General features: G+C 39.6%; 2 protein-coding genes across 3 annotated transcripts in view; one reads left to right on the forward strand and one right to left on the reverse strand.

Moving 5' to 3' along the window:
• The window catches only part of LOC126776727 (myotubularin-related protein 13), a 64,354-nt gene that overhangs the window by 29,768 nt on the left and 10,819 nt on the right, over positions 1–23,767 (forward strand). Inside the window, exons 4-25 of the mRNA XM_050499423.1 lie at positions 8,895–9,011; positions 9,684–9,903; positions 10,195–10,436; positions 10,813–11,063; positions 11,559–11,750; positions 11,953–12,061; positions 12,842–12,993; positions 13,380–13,491; positions 13,699–13,883; positions 17,630–17,765; positions 17,898–18,019; positions 18,124–18,221; positions 18,416–18,581; positions 18,872–18,977; positions 19,090–19,224; positions 19,362–19,539; positions 19,611–19,750; positions 19,924–20,081; positions 20,202–20,356; positions 20,436–20,607; positions 20,909–21,040; positions 21,219–21,327. Of these exons, the coding sequence (XP_050355380.1) occupies positions 8,895–9,011; positions 9,684–9,903; positions 10,195–10,436; positions 10,813–11,063; positions 11,559–11,750; positions 11,953–12,061; positions 12,842–12,993; positions 13,380–13,491; positions 13,699–13,883; positions 17,630–17,765; positions 17,898–18,019; positions 18,124–18,221; positions 18,416–18,581; positions 18,872–18,977; positions 19,090–19,224; positions 19,362–19,539; positions 19,611–19,750; positions 19,924–20,081; positions 20,202–20,356; positions 20,436–20,607; positions 20,909–21,040; positions 21,219–21,327 (3,387 nt within the window). The remainder of the gene's footprint in view (positions 1–8,894; positions 9,012–9,683; positions 9,904–10,194; positions 10,437–10,812; positions 11,064–11,558; positions 11,751–11,952; positions 12,062–12,841; positions 12,994–13,379; positions 13,492–13,698; positions 13,884–17,629; positions 17,766–17,897; positions 18,020–18,123; positions 18,222–18,415; positions 18,582–18,871; positions 18,978–19,089; positions 19,225–19,361; positions 19,540–19,610; positions 19,751–19,923; positions 20,082–20,201; positions 20,357–20,435; positions 20,608–20,908; positions 21,041–21,218; positions 21,328–23,767) is intronic.
• Positions 13,907–23,767, reverse strand: part of LOC126776908 (uncharacterized) — a 75,525-nt gene continuing 65,664 nt past the window's right edge. The window contains exons 1-4 of one of the 2 annotated variants that reach the window (XM_050499772.1): positions 16,094–16,177; positions 15,127–15,285; positions 14,673–14,834; positions 13,907–14,142 (exon numbers count right to left, since the gene is read on the reverse strand). In XM_050499772.1, the coding sequence (XP_050355729.1) occupies positions 13,966–14,142; positions 14,673–14,834; positions 15,127–15,285; positions 16,094–16,162 (567 nt within the window). In that variant the 5' untranslated portion in view covers positions 16,163–16,177 and the 3' untranslated portion in view covers positions 13,907–13,965. Of the gene's footprint in view, positions 14,143–14,672; positions 14,835–15,126; positions 15,286–16,093; positions 16,178–23,767 lie in introns of those variants that run through there. The other variant, XM_050499773.1, reaches the window with a different exon arrangement.

Genomic DNA, 23,767 nt, shown 5'->3' on the forward strand with positions numbered 1-23,767 from the left:
CACTTTACAAAATGGATGATTTATAGTTCGTGTTATAAAATAATGTCATTTATTAAGTATATATTAACAATCATCAGATTAATGGGTACTAGACGGGAGTTTTAATAGTTATCTAAAAATACGATTGTGTAAGAACATAGTTTGTAAGTTAACGTGACTTTACTTTGATTTGTGACATGAACGTTGTGCAATCAGCAGGTGCACACCATACTTGGCAATATACGAGGTACTGATAACGTACGTTTGATATGCCCGTTGAATATAAATGAAATAGTTATTAAGGAGATATGTTGGAAGAGAAGCAAATTATATGCGTATTGATTGATGACTCATAGTAACCACTTACCATCAGGTGGCCTATTTGCCAGCCCTTCTAACTATTATACCTCAATATAAAAATACTTAAATAATTTTCTTTGTACATTTTTTTTTAATTTAAATATTCATTTTTATCCGAATAACCTCTTTCATTCCTTCTTATTTCCTACCTATTTTATTCTTATTATTCCTTCTTTTCTAAAGGGTATTTCGACTTCTCCGACCTAGGCTATATTGGTAAGCGACTTCGATATAATTATTCGTTCATTTGTTTGTTGATAAACATAATTAAGCAATAGTATATAGCAGGTTCTAAAGACAAGAAAGCTGTTCTAAGGCTGCCCACACACATGTGTATTTATTTGGACGAAATAAATAACTTAATGTCCATTGAATTTATAGTATAATCATTAGATTACCTTGTTGGTATAGTGGCTTTCTGTCAGAAAATTCTCAGTAGCAGCCCGGAGACTGGAAGTTGGAAGTGTATACACTCCCGTGCCTTGGAAAGCACGTAAAGTCCTTGGTCCTTCGCCTGATCTCTTTCCCGTCGTGTCGGATTGTCGTCCTATCTGATTATGAGAGTTAGGGAATAGAGAGTGCATCTGTGTTTGCGCACACACTTGTGCACTATAATATCTCCTCCTTGAGATTGGCCGTACACACTTGTGTACTGTAATATGTGCTGCGCAGTTGGCTAACTTCTCTTGAGATATGCCGCTGTGGCCGAAATCGTTCTGGAGGACATTATTATTATTATAATCATTCGAATGCATTGTTCATTTATATATAAATGATTGTTCACCTAAAACAACAATAGAAAGTTATAAAGTTACCATTTCCTTCCCGTGTTTATAATTTTAAGTGTATCTCACAAATGTACGTATTGCGTGTAATTGCGGAATGAGCTCTTCGATTGCGACTTAATGTATGCATAGCACTTGCAGGATGTTTACACGATTGCCAATGAACCGTTAACAGATTACTAGTAACTTATTGAAACACATTCCGAACTTCTTAATTATAAATATTAAAAGCAGGTAAACCGTCCGAGAACGAGAGGGTTACGCCCGATCAGCTTGGTTTTGTATTTGTTATTATACGTTTCGAGTTGTAGGTACATATTACATTCATATCCATAACCTTGCATTAGTGTGATATGTAAGAAGTATCTAGACCCATTGTTAAACTTCGCTCTGAATTCAAATATTCAGTTACCATTCAGCTTTTGGTTTGTTTTGAAAGCTATATTAGGTCGAATAACTCTAAAATACTATTCGATAGATTAGCGAACACCTACGATTTCCTTGGAAAACAGTATATTCTAAAGTTAAATTAAACAAAAAAAGGTTTAATATGAACGTAAACCAATCACAAGATACAATAGTAACATTACGAGTGCCTCGACAGCCACGGTAAACTCGGCTATTCGGTCAGAGTTTCCGCGGAATATTCTGCAACTAATATCAATTGCAACTTTAATTAAAACAAATGAGTCTCACTCGTTGTATGTGTGCAATGTACGTACACATACATGTGTGTATAAAACTAAAACGTTATAAAGAAGAAACGAAAATATTTAAATGTGACATTTTGCTTTCGTAACTATTATACAGACAAAGAATCACACGTGAATAAAATAAATGCAATATCCTCTTTGGTCTCGGCGCAGTCTGTTAATAAAACGCGTGGATTTGATACAAAACTATGAGAGTACTTGACGGTTCAAGCACTATGTTAAAACTCAGACGTACATTTCATATTAATAAATTCAAATGGGAGGCTTATTTTAATTAACTTAAAACTCGGCTAGACATTTGCTTCATTGAATAAGCAGTCTAGACAGGGTTAGGCTCGGTTCAGACGAGATGAAATAATGAATTTATATATACTTTTTACTGGGTATTCCTTCGTAACATTTCTTAAAAACTGGGATAACAATAATCTATACAAGAACTATTGAATCAAACTTTTTGTATTAGATAGTCCATTTGTTGAGAAAGTTTATTGTGCGTGTAACATTACGCAGCGACCCCCGAGGACGGATCAAACAATAAACGCCGGTGCCAATATTCTGCTCTAATATTAACGTCTGGTTACCCAGAAACACTTGGAACAAAATATGGTGGATGGTTAAGTAGAACATGCGGTATGCGTAATCATCTCACTCAGTGTTCGTAAATAAATGTCAAATATTTCATCCAGTTCTCGTTATGTATCGAAGAAAGTGACAAGTTATTACGTCACGAGTTACATTGAAATGACTAAGTTAATAACCACTTTGAATTACCAAATGATTTTACCCTTGCGTTAAACTTTAAAAAACTAAACAGCTATTATAATAAAAGTTAATGGAATTACGAGCATAATATGCGGGCGATCTTTTTTTTTTTTATTTGGTCTCTACACAGTCGGCCAAAGTCTCATGTGATATGACAGTGATGTTGGTATTTTTTTTTTATAAACACAATAAAATTCATTATGTATATTATCATATCTAAGTGGGAAGATAAATAAATAAAATTGTGATAAATTATCACATTTGTCAACTGATATATAGCCTTGTTATTTAATATTCATTTTATACATAAAAAGAATCATATTTGTTTAAATATTATTGTAAGAGCGATTTTGTTTATTATGTATATAAAATACCAGTGACTAAATTTAAAACTCAGGGTTTTTTTTTAATAAATAAGCTTATATGGTACAGGATTATGTAAATGATAGAAGAGTTAGTATTCGTCCACAGTATAAATTTTAAAAGTTGTTTAACGTGAGTTTAGTTAAATAATACTGTCTTCTTCTTTCGGATGTGAAACCAATAATGATAGAGAGAGATAAATCAGTGTTTAACTAAACAACCGCTAAGAATGTTTATAAGTAAGGCCGTAAATGCACACGTTTTGATTGATGAAAAAATAGTTACTACTGAGTTTTTATCCGGTAGAATTGATATCCCGAACCGATGGTGGATATATATTAAAATTACGATTTAAAAGGAGTTTTGTTACTCGAATAAAGTATATTTTTATTTTGATTTTGACATATTCTCACATTGAATAACTCAAGTTACGTACATAAATTAATTTACAATATCGCTACATTTTTTTTTTTTTTATAGAGTAGGAAGGCGGACGAGCATATGGGCCACCTGATGGTAAGTGGTCACCAAACGCCCTTAGACATTAGCATTGTAAGAAATGTTAACCATTGCTTACATCACCAATGCGCCACCAACCTTGGGAACTAAGATTTTATGTCCCTTGTGCCTGTAATTACACTGGCTCACTCACCCTTCAAACCGGAACACAAAAATATTAAGTATTGCTGTTTTGCGGTAGAATATCTGATGAGTGGGTGGTACCTACCCAGACGAGCTTGCACAAAGCCCTACCACCAGTAAAACTACTATACTAGACTTACTTATTAATTTAAAATAAATTTATAAGCTTTATGACCGAAAGTATCGAAAAAGAAACGCGAAGTCGTTATTAATTTCAAACTAATATTAATTTTAATAACATTAAATATATCATAAAACTAGACTTACGTTCAAAACATTTTATTATTTTCCGGTAACGTTTTTAACGTTCGCACACAGACTAGGTAGGTAGATTGCGTGTCGTTTTTCATTAACAATTTTTACTTGAAAATATAAAGTATATTATTATTAAATATTTTATTATTAAAATTGCACTGGCTACTTCTTGCAGACTTTTTTAAATTTGAATATTATTGTTTAGTTGTACACAAAGCGCTCATGATTTTGTAAACATATTTCAATTAATTATTTAAACTATCACTTTATCAAACAGAAATTATACCAGTGTGACTCAAAAGTTTCGTTAGTTTCGGACAGGCAAATAGGCCACCTGGTGATCACCACCAGCCACAGACATTGGCACTGTACGAAATATTAACCGAACGTTACACCGCCAATGCGCCACCAACGTTGGGAACTAAGATGTTATGTCTACTGTCCTTGACTTGACACACTTGTCCTTGACACTGGGTCATTCACCCTTCAAACTGCAATGCGATAATAATAAGTATTGCTACTTGACGGTATAATTTCTGATTCGAGTACTTACCCAGAGCGGCTTGCACAAAGCTCCACCACCAAGTAAAATAAGGTCTCGTCGATTTGTTTAACTAAATACTTACTTCGAAATATGTATATCTCTGTAGAATATTATTTATTTTTTTTTTTTTTATAGAAAAGGAAGGCGGACGAGCATATGGGCCACCTGATGGTAAGTGGTCACCACCGCTCTTAGACATTGGCATTGTAAGAAATGTCAACCATCGCTTACATATCCAATGCGCCACCAACCTTGGAAACTAAGATTTTATGTCCCTTGTGCCTGTAATTACACTGGCTCACTCACCCTTCAAACCGGAACACAACAATATCAAGTATTGCTGTTTTGCGGTAGAATATCTGATGAGTGGGTGGTACCTACCCAGACGAGCTTGCACAAAGCCCTACCACCAGTAATCAAGTATTGCTGTTTTGCGGTAGAATATCTGATGAGTGGGTGGTACCTACCCAGACGAGCTTGCACAAAGCCCTACCACCAGTAACACAAAGCCCTACCACCAGTAAATTCGTTATTCATAATTTTGCTAAGAATAGTGACAATTGTTATAGAAATACGATAAGTTTTCGCAAAATTTAAATTAAAAACCACAAGCTTACGTCATCTCCAAGTCAATACATCCTTCCTCGCGCAACGTAAAATCCTATATACAATAGTATATTTTGTCATAACAATATTTACAGTGTATAGAATAATAATGTCATTTCATTTGGTAGGTGATATGGTGATACGGTGCCACTGCCTCGTTGGTCTAATGGCTACATGAAAGGCCGCAACCTCCTGAGAGGAGGTCCTGGGCTCAAATCCCAGGTCGCGCCAATAAAAAGTTATTGAATTATTTTGTCGAAAAATCCCAGTAGTAGCCCGGAGTTGGAAGGAAGTTGGAATTGTATACACTCCAGTGCCTCGGAAAGCACGTAAAGCCGTTGGTCCTGCGCCTGAACTCTTTCCGGTCGTGTCGGATTGCCGTCCCATCGGATTACGAGAGTGCACCTGTGTTTGCGTACACACTTGTGCACTATAATTATAATCTCCGGTGCAGTTTTCTAAACTCTCTTGAGATTGGCCGCCGTGGCCGAAATCGGTCTGGAGGACATTATTATTATTATGCTTACAATGAATGAACTTCAGACTAAATTTAAAGGTGTTAACCACCTTTAAATGTCCTACTGCTGGGTAAAGATCTCTCCTACCAGGGAATATATGAAGCCTGTTCTATTGCGAGCTTATATACATATATTGTAGATAAACAAATATTCCTCGCGATGTTTCTCTTTAATGCCAAGAACGTGATGACTAAAATTATAAATAGTAATTAATCATATTATGAATATTCTGCAGCCCTTGTTCGGATTTGACCCAAATTTGGTTCATATCGATGATAATAAACGTTGGTTGTATACTATAATTATGCTTGTATATAAGTATATGAAAAAATGTAGTAATTTTAAATTGTATTGGTTATTATGCTGCCAATGCCTTAGTTTTGATTCGGAGTTTGCACATAATAAATAAGCAACGAATGTACAAATAATAAATTCACTTATTAAATAGGTTTCTTAAGATATATTCCTAAGATTTTTATTTTCTTCTTTTATGAAACTCATGAATAGAATACATACGAGTATTCATCGCATCGTGGCTCGCATCGCGCTGAATAAACATGAAACAGCTAACAACTCCTCGCCCTCGGATCTTTGAGAAGTGGGTCTCCGGGGAGACGTGCTTTACGCTGACTCTTTGAACCTTAAAACACGATACCCGTTAATTTTGTGAATCAAACCTCGCGTACACAGTGCCTGCTCATGCATCAATACATCAAGCGTGGATACTTTACAGCTTTTAACATTGAATCAAAAAATCAAAATCTATATACTTTATTCAACATAGAAGCGTTACACTTACTTATTGATCGTAAAATTAGAAACTATCATCCGTTCGGATAAGAAATACCCTGACCTGAAAACCGGCGACAAAAACTTAGTCAAAATCAATATAAGTATATGTATTCTAATTTATAACCGCAATGTATAAATTTTAAAAAAATATGAAAATTGCTACGTCCAAGGTGATCAGCTCTGCGTCCGAGATTTGAAATTTGGAGATCTTCGTTTCGCAATGTAGAAGAACATTACTACTACGTATAAAATATACTAATTAGGTAATACGCCAGGGACGAATCGCAAGTGACGGTTTGGCATTGAGCGAACAATGGTACCATTGGGTATACATGCGTAAACATAACATACGTAACTATATATATATATATATATATATATATATATATATATATATATAAATAAATGTATGTGTATTAAATCTATACCATAAGAATATAGTTAGACCGAGAATTAAAATAGTAATAATAATATCCTGGGACATGATTCACACACGGGCATCTGATCCCAAACTAAGCAGAGCTTGTACTATGGAAACCAGACAACTGATATACTACATGTACTACTTTTCTTTTGTAAATATATACTTATATAGATAATTACACCCAGACTCAGGACAAACAGATATGTTCATGCACACAACCACGCCAACCGTCAAGTAAATAAACTAAACGTCAGCATATTGAATCGTCTAACTTTTGTATTTGTTTATTAAATCCGTGCTTCGCGGCGAGCTCGTTATCGAGTTTCTATAAAAAAAACAATGAGTTTCCGACCGCAAGACAAGTGACGTCACCGATTTAATATATGTGCGTAATTTTCATATGCTAGCTCGTGAATACGCGAACAGATGTGTACCAGATTGTAAACTATGGAGTCGCTAGCAAGTAATGTAACATACTTGCATTTTACACATGTTATAATGAGTATTCTGTAACAAATGTTAACGCTAAGCACCGGCAATTACATTTGCTTCCAACAAAGTATACAAAACAAACATTTATATACAGAATTTCTTGTCTAAGATGAACGTTGAGGAGATACTTCGTTTGGGTTAATCCTGGGTGTAGAATCAGGCTAATCATAAAATGCATTGCCGTCGAAACTGAACCGATATGTAAAATTTCAACTTCGTAGGATGATATTTAAGTATAACTATAAGAGGTAGTGGTTTTAATGCAGCTTGTAGGATTTGATATACGAACTAACAATCATTGTAAATCGAATAAAAACATGGAAAAAGTGTCTTCAATTTTTTTTTAAAACAGAAACTTGTTAGTCTTAGGTCGGGTCGATAATAAGTCGAGTTTCTACAGTTCGTAAACGAAAATATTCAGACAAATAATCTAATTTAATAAATATCAAAAAGTATTTATTGAATGCTAATTAAAGTAAGGATTTTCTAAAGTATAATGTTCAATATATTTTCATAAGTTTTATGTACCTATATATCGGAATACACCAGAAGTGAACCCGATTACTTATTGGTGACTTTGTAGATCTAAAGTTGTTGACGGCAAATGTAAACATGTGGCAGAATTTCACCCTGGCCATGCAAGTTTTTTCTTCATGATTGCGGTTATATTCACACAATATATGCTATGATCCGATAAGTGTCCTAAAGACTAGTTAATAATAAATCGTATATTTATGGAAGAAATTGTCTTAATCTCACAATATAATAATGATCTTTGAGTGTCATAAATAAATATCACAATATCTGGTCCCGCTAAATGGCTATATAGTTAAGTTATTAAATGAGTTTTGTTTTATTATTATTATATTTTTGCGAGCGAATTGATCACGTCACTAGATGACCACATATCACCTTGTTATGTATAAAATGTGAAATGTATCTGATAGATTTAAACGTCTCATGATTCTTGGATCGAAGTTCGAAAGTAACTATTCAACGTACGCCATAACCATAGCTATTAGCGTCTGTCGTCTGCCGTCGACCGACAACTTCGCTGCACTTTTGTTGCTTTTTTTTATTTTTATGTGGATCATAATTATTAACTTTTACCGTAGCTAAAATTGACGGTATGGTTTTATGGTAGCCATAAACTTTTAGACTGAGTTCATTTATTTTTAAATAATTCTTTTATAAGTAAGACATACTGAATTTCTTTAAGTAATTTACTATGTTATTTGATTAAATAATGTTTAATTTACTGTATGTATTCATTTGATATAATAATTACATAAACTCATTTTTTTAATTTAAAAAACCTAATCTAGACGATTTCGTGACCCACTCAAATTCACACACTAAATTTTTCAAAATCGGTTCAGTGGTTTTGGGAGTTGTGATATACACACCCAAGTTCATAAGAATAATATATATAGAGATGATTATGTTCATAATAAATATTCTATATGAAAACTTTTTAAATAACGTGGCGGTTATTTAAAAAGTTTTCACTGCTGCACTGCTCTTATAATTTCGTGTTTATTGCTCGAGTTTATCTATTTTTTTAGGTATAAGATCGTGGGCGAATACATATTTCTTACAAATGTTAATTATAAGATGTTGTTATTTATTATGTAACATAGTTTTTTTTTTCTTTTGCAGGACGAAGAATCTCTAGACTCGAGCCGGCCAGTTCCGAACATCACCCACCACAGTATCATGTACGCGCCCAAATGCCTGGTCATAGTTTCGCGGCAAGATTACATCGATACATTTCGGGTAATTTCTTGAATATTCTAAACTTTCGTCAGCCAAATTCTTATTAAATTAAAATGTTTGAAAAATACATAAATTGTTGCCTGAAACAATCATTTTAAAGATATATAAGCGTATTTGCTGATTATGTATTGTTTTCTTACGAATTCGTGCCCATGATAAAGTTATCACAGGCCCACTATTGAAGCTAGTGAATGATCTATCAGTTTTACAATAGCAATTTCTTATAAGTGATGCACTGTAAACATTCCTTGTTATATTCTTAGAATGTGGTTTGTCAATTGAGCGATAACCCTGTTGTGGTGACCATTCTACTTAACAAGTAAACTCTTAGTTAAACTATGGGATACATTTCTGAAAAGCTTATACCATTCGATTAATGTGAATTTTTATAGACATATTATATATACCTATAATAAATATGATAAGTGAAATACACGCTTTACAATACATTACTTTTTCAACCTACGAAAACAATCGTTATGTTTATTCTAATATAAAATATTTTGAATATTTGAAATGGTACTTGCAAAATATGTAACAAATTTACTGTCGGATTGACGTAATTGTACCTAAACTACATATATATAAGGAATGGCTAAAGGAAGACGTTAAATGCAAAATGTGTTATTTTAATCACTCGTGTAATTTCAAGTAACGGTTAATATTCTCCAGAATTGCCTCGGCATAATCTACACGGTGTGGGTTGAGAATTTGGGCGTGCCCTTGGAGACGTTGGTTGGAAACCTGCTGGGCTGCGTGCTGGTTCCACCCGCGGGTGGACCTCAGGTTCGCTTCAGTATAGGCGCAGGGGATCGGCAGGCTCTGCAACCTCCGGCTGCTCCGCCCATGCCAGTCACTCACAATGCTGTGTATATGTTATTGAGATTGCTAGGTGAGTCACAATTGCAACTTATTTATATTTTAGAGTATAAGGATTAGAATAGTAGAAAGAAACATTTCTCAAGTGGATTTATTTTATCCTTCTAAAATTCTTAACGTTAAATTCTATATGGCTAAGAAAACTTTAGCTTTAATATAATTCTTACTTCTCAGATTAATTGGTAACATGTTCTGTGACACCTCCCAGTTAGTTCATTAAACAGGTTATCAAGAGGATTATTTAAAGCGATAACATGGAAAAAAAGAAAAAACTTGATCGACATTTCGTACGTTTTACTTTCAGGTATCCACAATTCAGTAACACTCTGGTGTGCGGTGATGAGCGAACACAAGGTGCTGCTCGTGTCGCTCGCGGGCGCGCGGCTGTCGGCGGTCTGCAGGGCGCTGGCCGCGCTCATGTTCCCCTTCCGATACGCCCACGTGTACATACCGCTGCTGCCGGCCGGGCTGGCGGAGGTTCTCGCTACACCCACGCCCTTTCTGATCGGCGTACATTCGAGTTTGAAGGAGGAGGTCTCAGAATTGGTAAGTTCTTAACTCATTTTTATTATTTTATCGACATAACCTCGTATTGTTGTGAGGCGAGTGAGCCAGTGGGAACGTAGCATCTAAAGTACCATAGTACATGTAGACTGTAAGAAGATGTATATACTTCGTGCATACTGTCCGTTAATAATAATAATCAGCTAGACTATTGCCAAAAACAATTGTACATTGGTTTTTGACTATAGATATAACTCGTCATACTTGGTCAGATCGAATTGCTTCGTCCTGTTGTTGTTTTGGGTCACCCACTTCAATGTTAGGGTAACATAAGAGAAATTTAATAAAATTTGTACTGTTCCGCCATTAATTATAGTTCGAAGCGAAACTCATTACAGTAAGTCTTATTCGATTTCAGTTGGACGTTATAGTAGCCGATCTCGACGTGGGCTCACTTCACATCCCGGCGGGGGTTAATATACCGCGCCCAGAGGGGAAGCTCCTATCGTCTCTCCAAGAGGCCTTAGCTCTAGTCTTGCAGCCGGAGTTGAAATCAGCTGATTCCGCGTTCGCCCCGCCCCCGCCCTCCTCTTCTCCGCCTCATATGTTGGACAAGGAGATCAGAGCGGTGTTTATGAGAACATTGGCGAAACTATTACAGGGTTACAGGTTAGTTATATAAATATATCAAAATAAATCATATTAGAGTAAAGATTTGAAATTAAAAAGCAACTTTAAAAACATTTGTCAAATAACGTGTTAAATTTGTAATTTATATTGAATAAACGGGAAAAGTTAGTCCTAACCAATATTGTTAATGAGAAAGTAAATTTGCCTTCGCGTCTTAACTATAGTCCTCATCGATTTCAATGACGGCGACCCTAGAAATCAGTCTGGAAGTTGGAAGTGTGCACTCCCGTGCCTCGGAAATCACGTAAAGGTCCTATGCCTGAACTCTTTCCGGTGTGTTGGATTGCCGTCCCATCGGATTATGAGAGTTAGGGAATAGAGAGTGCACCTGTGTTTGCGCACACACTTGTGCACTATAATATGTCCTGCGCAGTTGGCTAATCTCTCTTGAGATTGGCCGCCGTGGCCAAAATCGGTTTGGAGGACATATTCAAGTAATGCATAATATTGAGTTGTTTACAATATGGTTTTCAGACACTGCCTTACAATCATAAGGATCCACCCGTCACCAGTATTAACATTCCACAAGGCCGGCTTCCTTGGAGCCAGGGGTCTCTCACAGTGTCCGTTCGCAGTACGATTACTGGATTCGATGTTCTTTAATGGGCTGGTTGCTGAACGAGGACCACCATGGAGACCAACGGATATATGGGACGAATTAGTGCAGTATGTCTTTTTCTATGTAATATTTTATTATTGTTTTATTCTTAAAGATGTTACATTTACATCAGAAATGTTTCATTTTGTAACGTTACTTGTTGTTGCATTCAAAGAACTTTTATGACAAATGTCTTCTAATTTTTTACAGTTCACTCTTCGTTACAACAATAAGATTAATAATAAAATTGTAATTGTAATTTTATTTCAGAAATCTACCTGAACAACTTAAATTAGAATCATTGAATCCAGAGTTAGAGCTACAGCATATACAGGACTTGGCGATGCAGTTACATCTCAATGAAAATCCTAACCCACAGGTGGGTTGTATACTAGTGATAAATATATGAGCTTCATTCATATTGCGATAGCACATTAACATCCTGTGAATGTTTTACTACTGAGCTAAGGCGTCCTGTGCTGTTTTGAGGAGATGATTTGGAGCTTATTCCAACAAGCTGCTCTAATGCGTGCTGGAATACATATGTGGCAGAATTTCAATGGAATAAGACACATGCAGGTTTCCTCACGACGTTTTCCTTCACCGTCAAGCATGAGATGAATTATAAACACAAATTAAGCACATGAAAATTCAGTGGTGCTTGCCCGGGTATGATCCCACGATCATCGGTCACGATTCACGCGTTCTAACCACTGGGTCACCTCTTTTTTTTAACATATACATACATATTGCAATGAAATTACTAAATATTAACAATTAGTTGTAAGTAGATCGGATCGGAGTTAAAAACATAGTAGTCATAGAATGGACAAGATTTAGTTGTAAGATTTTTACTTGGTGCTAGGGCTTTATGTAAGTTTGTCTGGGTAGGTACCACCCACTCATCAGATATTCCACCGCTAAATAACAATACTTGTATTGTTGCGTTCCGGTTTGAATAGTGAGTGAGTCAGTGTGAGGCACAAATGACATAACATATTAGTTCCCAAAGTTGGTGGCATATTAGCAATGTAAGGAATAGTTAATATTTTTATATCCCCAAGGTCTATGGGTGGTGGTGACCACTTACCATCAGGTGTCCTATTTGGTCGTCCGCCTATCTTTAACATAAAATAAATTATACATTATATTTTTTTAGGGTGTATCGACACAGACGTACTCACAGCGTGTACTACGACCACCGGAAGGCGCTTCAGCTCGGATACACCAACCACCTCTACCACCATTAGATGCAGAAAGAGTACATGCTGTTATCGAAGAAGTTACCGCGAGGAACGCGAACAATCCCAAGTAAATATAATTCATAATTCAAATACGGACTAAGTATTTTGTTGTAGATTAAAAAAGAAAAATATTTAATTATAAATGTCATATTGAATTTCTTCTATCATAATAGTTATAGCCAATTATAGTATAAATATTTTCTAGGTGTCACTATTTTTTTAAATAAGTTAGTAAATTTCTGCTTCTTGAGTCGAAGCTCCTTATGGATACACACCGAATGGAAATCTTGGGACTTCGTAATCTAATTATTTATTTTATATATGTAATACGCACATGATATAAAAATAAATAACCTCTAGAGATAATATAGACAAAAAAACTTGTATAACGCTTGAATTGGAAACGATCGCCAGAATTGAGTAATTAATGAACGGATTAAATTTTTGTCGTAGATTGTCAGCGATCCGACTGCCGGCTCCGAGGATCATCCCGCCGGGCGCGTCCCCCACCGGCGCCGTCGAGCACACGCAGCTGCTGCTCACCAACTCGGCCCGGCGACTCGAGGTTACTTTATTTTCCTCGGTACAGTTGCATTTTAAATAAACGTAGCGGCCCGGTAACGTCCCGCGGCCAAAAGGGCACCGTCGCCCTACGAGTCGGGGGGGGGGGGGGGTGTTACGTGAATATGTCACCTGGCACACGCAGCTCTCCTCACGATATTTCGCTCCACCGCCGAGCACGAGCCAGGAATGTAACGGTGGCGTGTCGCAGGTGCTGCGCGCGTGCGTGGCCGCCATCTTCGAGAGCCGCTACGCGGACGCGCGCAAGTCGCTGCCGGGCGTGGTGCGCGCGCTGCGGGCGCCGGCCGCGCGCGCCGCGCTCGTGCGCGACCTGGCCGCGCGCCTGCCCACCAACAAGCACCTGCTGCAGCACCACCAGTTCGAGCTCGTCGTGCGGTGCGTGCAATCAAACTACCCCCTCGGATTACGTTCGCTTTATTCGTATCTCTACATGTATCGAGCGAGTGTCACGTCGATATCATTCGTCGCAGTAGTTCTCGTCGTCCTCGAACTTGTTAAATTCTAGCACGCATTTGATGCAGCCGACCTTCTCGCCGTTGAGCATTAGGAAGGACAGGGTCTCGAACTTGCCGTAGACGGCCTCGCGGGGCAACTTGCAGTAGTCCATCACGTAGTCGTCGACGTGATATTCTCCCTGAAAGTTGCAAACGCATTTTACTTACACTCCTCCTGTACGCTCCGAACACGTAAACCACGCACTCTTGTATCCTAACCGTAATCATTGATATTATTCGATCTAAATAAACAATTGTCAATAGATTAGATCAGACAAAAGGAATTACAAATATAATCTGCAAAAAATAAGTTTTTTGACTACATTACTATTTTTAGATTACTTAAAACAATAAGTTACATAAATCTCAGTATTCCATATTTACAAAAACAACCGACATCATTTCATTGTCACATAATTTTCACATCACATCATTTTCATTATTACTATTATGATTACCAAAAGTAAAGATTTTGACCGTTTGGTAAATATTAATGACATTTGCCCTTTTGGCACCAGGCCATAGCTATCATAACGTGAAAGTTTCATATCTATCGCATTATTCGTTCATACGCAAAATGACAAACAAAGAAACGATATCAAACGCGGCAAACTAAGCCTCTTTTATAACAGATAAGTAATAAACTCGATCTGGAAACGAAAATCTTTACCTTTTCGACCGGGAATTCAGGCGGGTCAATTTTGGCCAGCGTGAGCGCATTGAGCACATTTTCTTCGGCGTATTTATTCAACATGCTCACGACATCGTTGTCAGAAAGTATTTGATATGGCTTGCACCCTCCATCCACGTACTTACAAATTTCAACTAAAGCCTGAAATAAGGAGTATATACTCGAAAGATAGTTTCGAAAGTCCCAATTTATGTAGTTATATATTTAGTGATGCTAGCTTAAAAAAATAATTGGTTGCGATTTAAAAAAATAATATTTCAATTACTATATTTATATCGCTTTGTGTTTATGAATTGCCAACTTGAATGTTAATTATTTTGCAATGTGGACTCAATTATAGCATTTTTTTATTATCAATATAAATATATATATTTTTCAAATAAAACAAAAAAAGGCGGAGTACTAATAAAATTAATAATATATATAAACAAACCGCATATTTACTATCGATGGTTTCGGTAGTAATGACGTCGGCGGAGATGCCGTCGTGCGTGCGGTTCAGCTTATGTTTGTCCATTTCGACCTTCAGCACTTCATTATTCAAATCCATAGGACATTTGCTTATACTTATCAGTGACCATATTCCTGGACCCTAGTGGGATAGATTTTATATTTATTATTATTTAGAACTTTATTTATACTCTTGAAAGTAGAATGGTTTTAACCATTATTATAGTATTATCTGTAATTTAACATATTTAAAATATATATTCAATTTAATAGTGTAGGCTATTGATATGAATTTCATAGCCAAGTTTATTTTTCTGTTTGAGTAAAAAAAAAATTGGATATTATAACAGTAAATATAAAAAAACTAGGTACCGAACGAAACATTTGAAAGGTATTCTATTTTAAATATATATATATTCCGAAACCATTCGCTACGTAATCGTAACAGCCTGTGAATGTCCCACTGCTGGGCTAAAGGCTTCCTCTCCTCTTTTTGAGGAGAAGGTTTGGAGCTTATTCCACCACGCTGGTCTAATGCGGGTTGGTGGAATACACATGTGGCAGATTCTCAGTAAAATTAGACACATGCAGGTTTCCTCACGATGTTTTCCTTCGCCGTAAAGCTCGAGATGAATTATAATCACAAATTAAGCACATGAAAATTCAGTGGTGCTTGCCCTGGTTTGAACTCACGATCATCGGTTAAGATTCACGCGTTCTTACCGCTGGGCCATCTCGGCTACGTAACACACCGAGTCAAATTGTTGAGTTTTAAATTAAATATAAATAGTGAGATAAAAAATAATATGCCTATGTACCCCTCCCCAATTAAGCGTACAGCTGTGCTAGTGGGGACGACAATAGCCCAGGGGATCGAACCTGCGACTTTTACATCATTAACTCTATTGACGCTTCAAGTCCTTAATTTTAAATATCTTAAAATATATTACCAACATATTGGTTGCGCTGATCTGAACCACGTAACGCGCTAAAGTGGCTAATGTTATTAATTTCAACATATCAAAGCACAAAGTGAAAACAGAAATGTCTATAGTTTCGCACGCACGCTATATAAATATCAGGTAATCATGTATAGTTACGTGTATTTAATTTCCCATTGATCCTATCGCCCGTTCGTGTAAAGATTCACAGATATTATATTGTTAAGTGGACAATATCCAATTGTCATTTTCGTTTTAAATATATATTTTTATATGAATTATATAAATATTTATCATTCAGTTTTCGTCGCTTTAGATATAATGAATTTTTCAAATTACTTGAACAAATGACATCAAAGTAACTTCATTACGGTAGGCTCTAACAAGCATATTTTAAATCGATCAAGCTACCGGTTAGGATTGTAGATTCTACCGAGAATAATTCGGAAGATACTCTATATATGAATGGATAATAACGAATTCGATTGTAATATGAAAATTTTAATATAAAATATGCTAAGGTGTATTATCGTTGGGATTTGTCATGCTTTATAAGAATTGGTGGTTGGGCTTTATGCAAGCCCGTCTGGATAGGTACCACCAACACATCGGACATTTTACCGTCGAACGGCAACACTTGGTCGATTTGAAGGGTGAGTAAGCCACCAGTCAACCTAGTTCCTAGGGTTGGTGGCGCATTGGCGATGTAAGGAATGGTTGATATTCCTTGTAACTCCAATGTCTATGGGCGGTGGTCCTTTGCTCGTACGTCTACCTATTTCATAAAATGAAATACTATCCTATTATACCGCATCGCTCCTAGTGTAATACTTATTTATAATGCCCATTCTTAACGGTAAAGATATTTAGATTTGTATATAAATTTAAAATTGCTTATAGTGTTTACTTGAATTAAGTTTATTACGTCGAGACAATTTTAATTGTTTTCTCCGTATTATGAATTAATAATTGTAATGTTCACGTATGTATCTTTTGCGTGTCTGCATATCTGTATCGTTTGTGATGGATTCGACCTTGTTTAACTCGATCCTATTTCCGCTTATAATTAATAAAAATAATAATAATACAAATATAATTATAGCATCGCTTTATGTACACCATATATAATAACCATATATAAAAAAGTTTGATTTCTGAAACGAGCTTGACAACTCATCCTAAAATAATATATTTTTTTTACTATGAAAAATTTTCACTGTTTCTAATTACTTTTATAAAAATTAGGACATAAATTGATAGTTTTATAAAAAGGCACCAATTCTAATGTTTCTGGTGGTATTCAAGTTGTCTTCGATATCACCATTGTCAATATTGTAATCATTTCTATATTTATTTATTCAATTAAATCGGTACATAGGCCAAAAAAAAAATATATAAAAGATCTATGTGTACAATCGTTTTAAGGAATTATTAATAATGTGATTTCCCTTCTAGTTAAGCGTAACACTTGTGTTAAGATCAGAGACATGGTGGGGCCCTCGAGTCAAGGAGACACTTCGTTTATTCCATTCCATACCCCCGTAGGCTCATGAACTGCGCGCTGCAGTCGGCGAGCGCGCTGGACGAGCACTCCATCGCCGCGGCCGTGCTGCCGCTCGCCACCGCCTACTGCCGCAAGCTGTGCACCGGCGTCATCCAGTACGCCTACATGTGTATACAGGTATGTGGCCAGCACAAGTGCCATACGACATGTTCAACTTTTACGCTGTTGGTATCATTGTTGTAGAATCTAATATGGTATAAAATTCTCAATTCTACCTCTGATGGAGACGTTCTTAAATTGTATGAACAGGAGCATCAGGTGTGGACGAGTCAGCAGTTCTGGGAGGCGGCCTTCTATCAGGAGGTGCAGCGCGACATCAAGGCGCTGTATCTGCCCAGTCCCACGCACCACCACCGCATGCCCAGTCCCAGGTCTTATATCATACGTCCTCATAAGATTAGGCGGTTATACAATTTTCAATAGTAACTAAACCTTTTTTTTAAGTAGGTGGTGTATAGTTTGTGCTTTGTTTTAGGGAAGACGACGAGTATATATCGTTACTGAAAGCTCAAGAACCGAGTGCGTTGGAAATCGCTGCAGAACAGATGCGGCTTTGGCCCAGTTTACCGCCAGGTAACATTTAAATAATTCTTTCATAGTGCTTTTATTTAAAATATTTGAATAGAGAATATCTTTAGTTTTTGCGGAAGATTTAGTTTTGTCTGTTAAGAAAGAGACAGTTAGTTGTAGCAATGACAGCGGACGAGTGTGTCGATATTAGATAGCAGTAGACTATATGTTATTAAGGATGCTCTTTTGATGTACAGAGAAGCAACGCGAGCTGATAGCGAGCGAGGAGTCGACGCTGTACAGCCAGGCCATCCACTACGCCAACCGCATGGTGTACCTGCTGCTGCCGCTGGAGGGCGCCGGTCGGCGGGCCGACGTGCGCGGGGACGACGCCGACCGCGCCAGCAACAGCATCACCAACAGGTCTCTCAGCACTAGCGCGTGTCATATATATATTAATCCCTGTTGTTGGCTGCGCAATTTACGGCGCAAAAAGTGTTTTATATTTGTGATAATGCTAGTGTCTGATGGTAAGCCTGGAGGACTTGAATGGATAACTTGTCTGCGTTCCTAAAATAATAAAAAAGTAATAATAGTTTCTACAGATAACGATATTTTCGCTTTGTTTTACAGTGTCTATGATTTAAAGCGTGCATGTAAATTATTACTGTAATAATAGAAACCGCTCATTATTTAAAAAAAAAATATTTTAGTGTTGCGGAGTCAGATAGTGCAGATGCGGAATCAGGTTTTGAAGAGGCGGATCCGGGCGAAGCCGGCAACAATGTCATAAAGATGGTCTCCAGATTTGTTGACAAGGTATTCCAAATTGTGAAGTGTCCGAATGGACTTGGTTTTCATTTTCTCCGTGGACAGAATATCAAAATTTGATATTCGAAAGATCAAATGTTAAAGTAACGCGCGTGCGCAGGTGTGCACGGAGGGCGGCGTGACGGCGGAGCACGTGCGCTGTTTGCACCAGATGGTGCCGGGCGTCGTGCACATGCACCTGGAGGCGCTCGACGCCGTCGCGCGGGAGAGCCGCCGACTGCCGCCTGTGCAAAAGGTGAGGGACACATCCCTCGCTATTATTTTACAATCGTTATTTTAAGCTTGCTCATTTTTTTTGGAATTTATGTCATTTACTTATTATAACAAACGCGTACGTCACCGAGATCAATTTTCACTCGCTATGACCCCCAGCCCCGCATCGCGTGGCCCGCGCTGGTGGCGGGCGAGGCGGGCGCGGGCGCGGCGCTGCGCGCGCTGCTGCTGGCGGACGGGCGCGGCTGCGCGCTGCCGCAGCTGCTGCCCGCCGAGGGCGCGCTGTTCCTCACCAACTACCGCCTGCTGTTCAAGGGCGTGCCGCTCGACCCCTACGGTGAGTGGCCCACCCCGCGGGTACTCGAGTTGGGGTTTCCTGCTTTTGACCCAAATTGATATTGCTCTCAGCGTGCGAGGCGACGGTGGTGCGCTCCTTCCCCCTGAGTGCGTTAACGCGGGAGAAAGGTGTCCGCGCAGCGCATGCGCAGCTGGAACATACGTTACACGACGGACTGCAGCTGCGAGCCGCCACTTTCCAGCTCATTAAGGTGAGTTCTTGGACATCACATGCGTAAAACCAATCGTTTGAGTTGTACCCACCGTATGAGTCGCTCATCGTAGACAAAAACAGGAATTAGTTATATTTTGTAAAATTAGTACCGCGATACAATACAATATAATAAATTTCATCTCATAAAATTGGCATCATCTTCGATATTAGGTAGCGCTCGACGAGGAGGTGAGCAGCGAGCAGGCGGAGGCGTTCCGCAAGGCTGTAGCTCGTCTGCGCCACCCGTCACATCCGCTAATGCACTTCGCGCTGGCCCCTCGAGCCCCACCGCCGGCGGACCTCGCGCAGCCCAAGCACCACACGCTCAAGTGAGTACCACTCGACCCCCTCACGTTCTCTCATCCGCGTTATCCCATGGGTTCGCTATTTTCTAAGAAAATTGTATTTCAATCATATCAATACTTAAAGCACTCGTTTTCGTTTCATAGAGGTTTTGCCAAAAAGACCCTGCTGAAGACGGCGCGGCGTGCAGGCCTAAAGCCGAAACCCTCGAAGAGACAGAAGTACGTCCTTCCGTCCTCGGATGCGCGCTCACTCACCTCACCTCCCTTGATGTCCTCGCTGTCGGCCGATACGTTGTCACGTGAGCACCGCATAATGGGTATTACCATTGAGTACGAGTGTCGGGAGCAGTCACGAGTCGGCAATACGTGTGTGCGCAGTGGAGGAGCTGGAGCTGGGCGGCGGCGCGGCGGAGGGCGCGGAGTGCGCACACGCGCGCTCGCTGGAGCGCGTGCGCGAGCGGGTGTACGCGCGCGACTGGGCGCGCCTGGGGCTGGCCGCGCCGCCCTTCCGCCTGTCGCACGCCAACGCGCTCTACACGCTCTGCAGGAGGTGAGCCCGCGCCGACGCGACACGTGCTCGTTATAATTACTTTAAGTTTCTTCTCTATCTTCGTTGTCTATTTCAAAAAAAATATGTTTCTAAAATACACAAGTCAGGTTATATTTGAGTCCTTTTAGCTGGATTCTTTGAACCTCGCCGATTGTGAATAATGCGTTTTAATCTTTTTTTATTATTACATAGCCCATATCTCGGTCCTGTTTAAACTTAAATAATTAATTTCATCCCTCTAAGTTTGAAATAAAAGTTTTTATCGAACGTGCGTACTAAAAAAGTCCGTGTCCTGCGGCAGCTACCCGGCGGTGGTGGCGGTGCCGGAGAGCGTGTCGGACGAGTCCCTGCGGCGCGCGTCGCGCTGCTACCGCCAGGGCCGCGTGCCCGTGCTCACGTGGCGCCACCCGCGCACCAAGGCGCTGCTGGCGAGGTACTGCATTACATTATTACAGTCACCTTGCATGTCACCGCGTTACGATTGATTCGTATAGCACACACCGTCTTATGTTTTATTCATCATGTTTCCGGTTCCATCAAGTGAAACAAGTACTATTGAAATGTTAAAATCCATCCACACCAAAACTAATCCATGTATGTGTGCGATCTAGATCGGCTGCATCTCATCATAAAGGCGTGATGGGGATGCTGAAGTCTTCCAGTCATCAAAATCCTGGAACGACACAGAGTGGAACTGAAACTACCTCTAGTATAGAACAAGTAAGCGTGTAGCCGACATTTGGTTCATGGTACCATTTCCTCGAACATTTGACCTCAGTAAAAAGTAGTTATAGCACGCGTAAAAAGTATTAGCGTACGAACAAATATTCAATAATACAAGTTTTATAACATAGAAATAATAGCCATCGATAGCAATATTGTTTGATATGCGCAGTCAATTGCTGCTAACTTCAGAGCAGCAAAGTAATTTAATGCTAACTATATATAATCAAAATCGTATTAAAGTTAATTCTTGATTAGAACTCTAATACGATTCTCATATATATATATATATATATATGTATATTTGCATAACTAGTTATATAAAACCAGTAACGAATTATTTAATATCTAATAATAATAATAATTATCTATGTCATACTACAAGTCCGTGCGTCCGTTTTATCCGTGCAGTGACGGAGAAAGAATACATTTCACTGCCCCTCTCTTTCCCATGGGTGTCGTAAGAGGCGACTAAGGGATATCTGAGCGACCATCTGCTCATCTGGTGGTAGGATGCTAACATCCGCCTGGCTTGTTACCACCGTACGCATAGTGAAAAACTCGTGAAGTGGCTTGCAGCCGCGTTTCGAGGTCAGCCAGCGTACAGCCAGAGCCCGAGCGAGTATTGCCGCGATGGGTGTTGGTCCAATTGGAGACGGCTGTTGAACCAATGCCGGGGGAAACTGTATTGACCTGCTGGACAGGGAGACCCGAAGAAACGGCTGTTCCGCTGGCCGCCCGTGGCATATTACAGGGGCCCGAGCGTGCCTAACCAGCTCGTGAGGCTGCCCCACCAGGCCACGCATAATCTCGGGGTGGACCGTCGTGCCGGTTGGTGACCGGTAGGTGGGGTCCCGGCGGCCACTTCCGGGGGGGTTCGGGGGCCCTTCCGTCCGGCGGGTCAGTGTATTTTTCCTTTTGGCAACCACTTGGGGAAACACGCCTCCACACTTTGCCCATCCCTATCGTGGCAATACATCGCTCGCTTCACGTCTCTTTTCCATTTCATTTTTCCCAAATGGCGCAACAAAAAAGAAATAACGGTCGTACAGCGGTGCACACCCCCACCATACCCTCGCTGTTTGAGGTCGAGTTCTCTAACATCCGAGGACTCCACACTAACCTCAACGCTGTCCACCACCATCTCGAAACAGCACGGCCAGCAATGTTGTTTCTCACGGAGACACAAATACTCCGTCCTGCCGATACCAGCTACCTTAATTATCCCGGCTACACGCTTGAAGAATCCTTCAAAGCGAAAGCCGGAGTATGCTTGTTCGTCAGGACGGATGTTTGCTGTCACCGACTGCGCTGCTTGGAGGACCCCTCCTTCTCCTCGTTGGTGGTACGTGTGGACCTGGTTCGTCAGAGCCGAGTCTACGTGTGCCTCTACAGATCCCACAATGGTGACTTGGAGACAAGCCGATTATTTGACCATCTTAGTCGGGTGGCAGATGCTGTGCAAGAGCAATTTCCTAACGCGGAATTGGTGTTTTTGGGGGATTTTAATGCTCACCACGAATCATGGTTGAAATCCCTCAAAACTGACCATGCTGGAAGGACTGCTTATGCTTTTGCTCTCACACATGACTTGACCCAACTGGTTGATCAGCCCACCAGGATCCCAGACATTGATGGGCAAGCACCTTCTCTAGTGGACCTTCTGCTGACTTCTCACCCGGTGGAATATCAGGTTGTGGTTCAGGCTCCTCTTGGCTCTTCGGATCACAGCCTTATTTCTACCAGAGTGCCACAGGCCAAGCTGCCGCCACTAGCGGTATGCAAACGTCGCGTTTGGCACTATAAGTCGGCGGATTGGGACGGTATGCGCGATTACTATGCGTCGGTCCCTTGGAAGGAACGTTGCTTCAGTGGGAATGACCCGACAGCTAGTGCCGCTGCTGTTGCTGGCGAGATCTGGAGAGATAGGAGTACGCGTAACCGTTGGTTCACTCGTGAATGTGCCGATGCTGTATCATCTAAGCAGGCGGCATATCGCAAGTGGATCAACGGCTGTATTAGCGGGGCATCTAACATTGACTCACTGAAAGCAAACTATAATAAAAATTCCAAGTCCTGTAGAAAGGCATACACGAGAGCGGATGCACAGCGCATTGTACAGATTGGTCATGACCTTGTTTCGCATCCTAGGGGCTCCCGTAGCTTCTGGCGTCTGACCAAGTCTGTGCAAAACAATTTCTGCCAACCTTCGCTGCCACCGCTCAGAAATCCGGACGGATCGCTAGCTCACAGTCCGCAAGAGCAAGCTGATCTCCTGGCTAAACTCTTTGCCGACAATTCCGTCATCGATGATTGTAGTGCACTGCCACCTACAATACCTGCATATGGCCATACGATGCCTGAGATTAAAATCAGGCAACGTGATGTGCGTGCGGAGCTGCAATCACTTGATGTACGGAAAGCTAGCGGTCCCGAT

This window comes from Nymphalis io, chromosome 21, assembly GCF_905147045.1.
Source record: "Nymphalis io chromosome 21, ilAglIoxx1.1, whole genome shotgun sequence".
NCBI classification, from domain to species: Eukaryota; Metazoa; Arthropoda; class Insecta; order Lepidoptera; family Nymphalidae; genus Nymphalis; species Nymphalis io.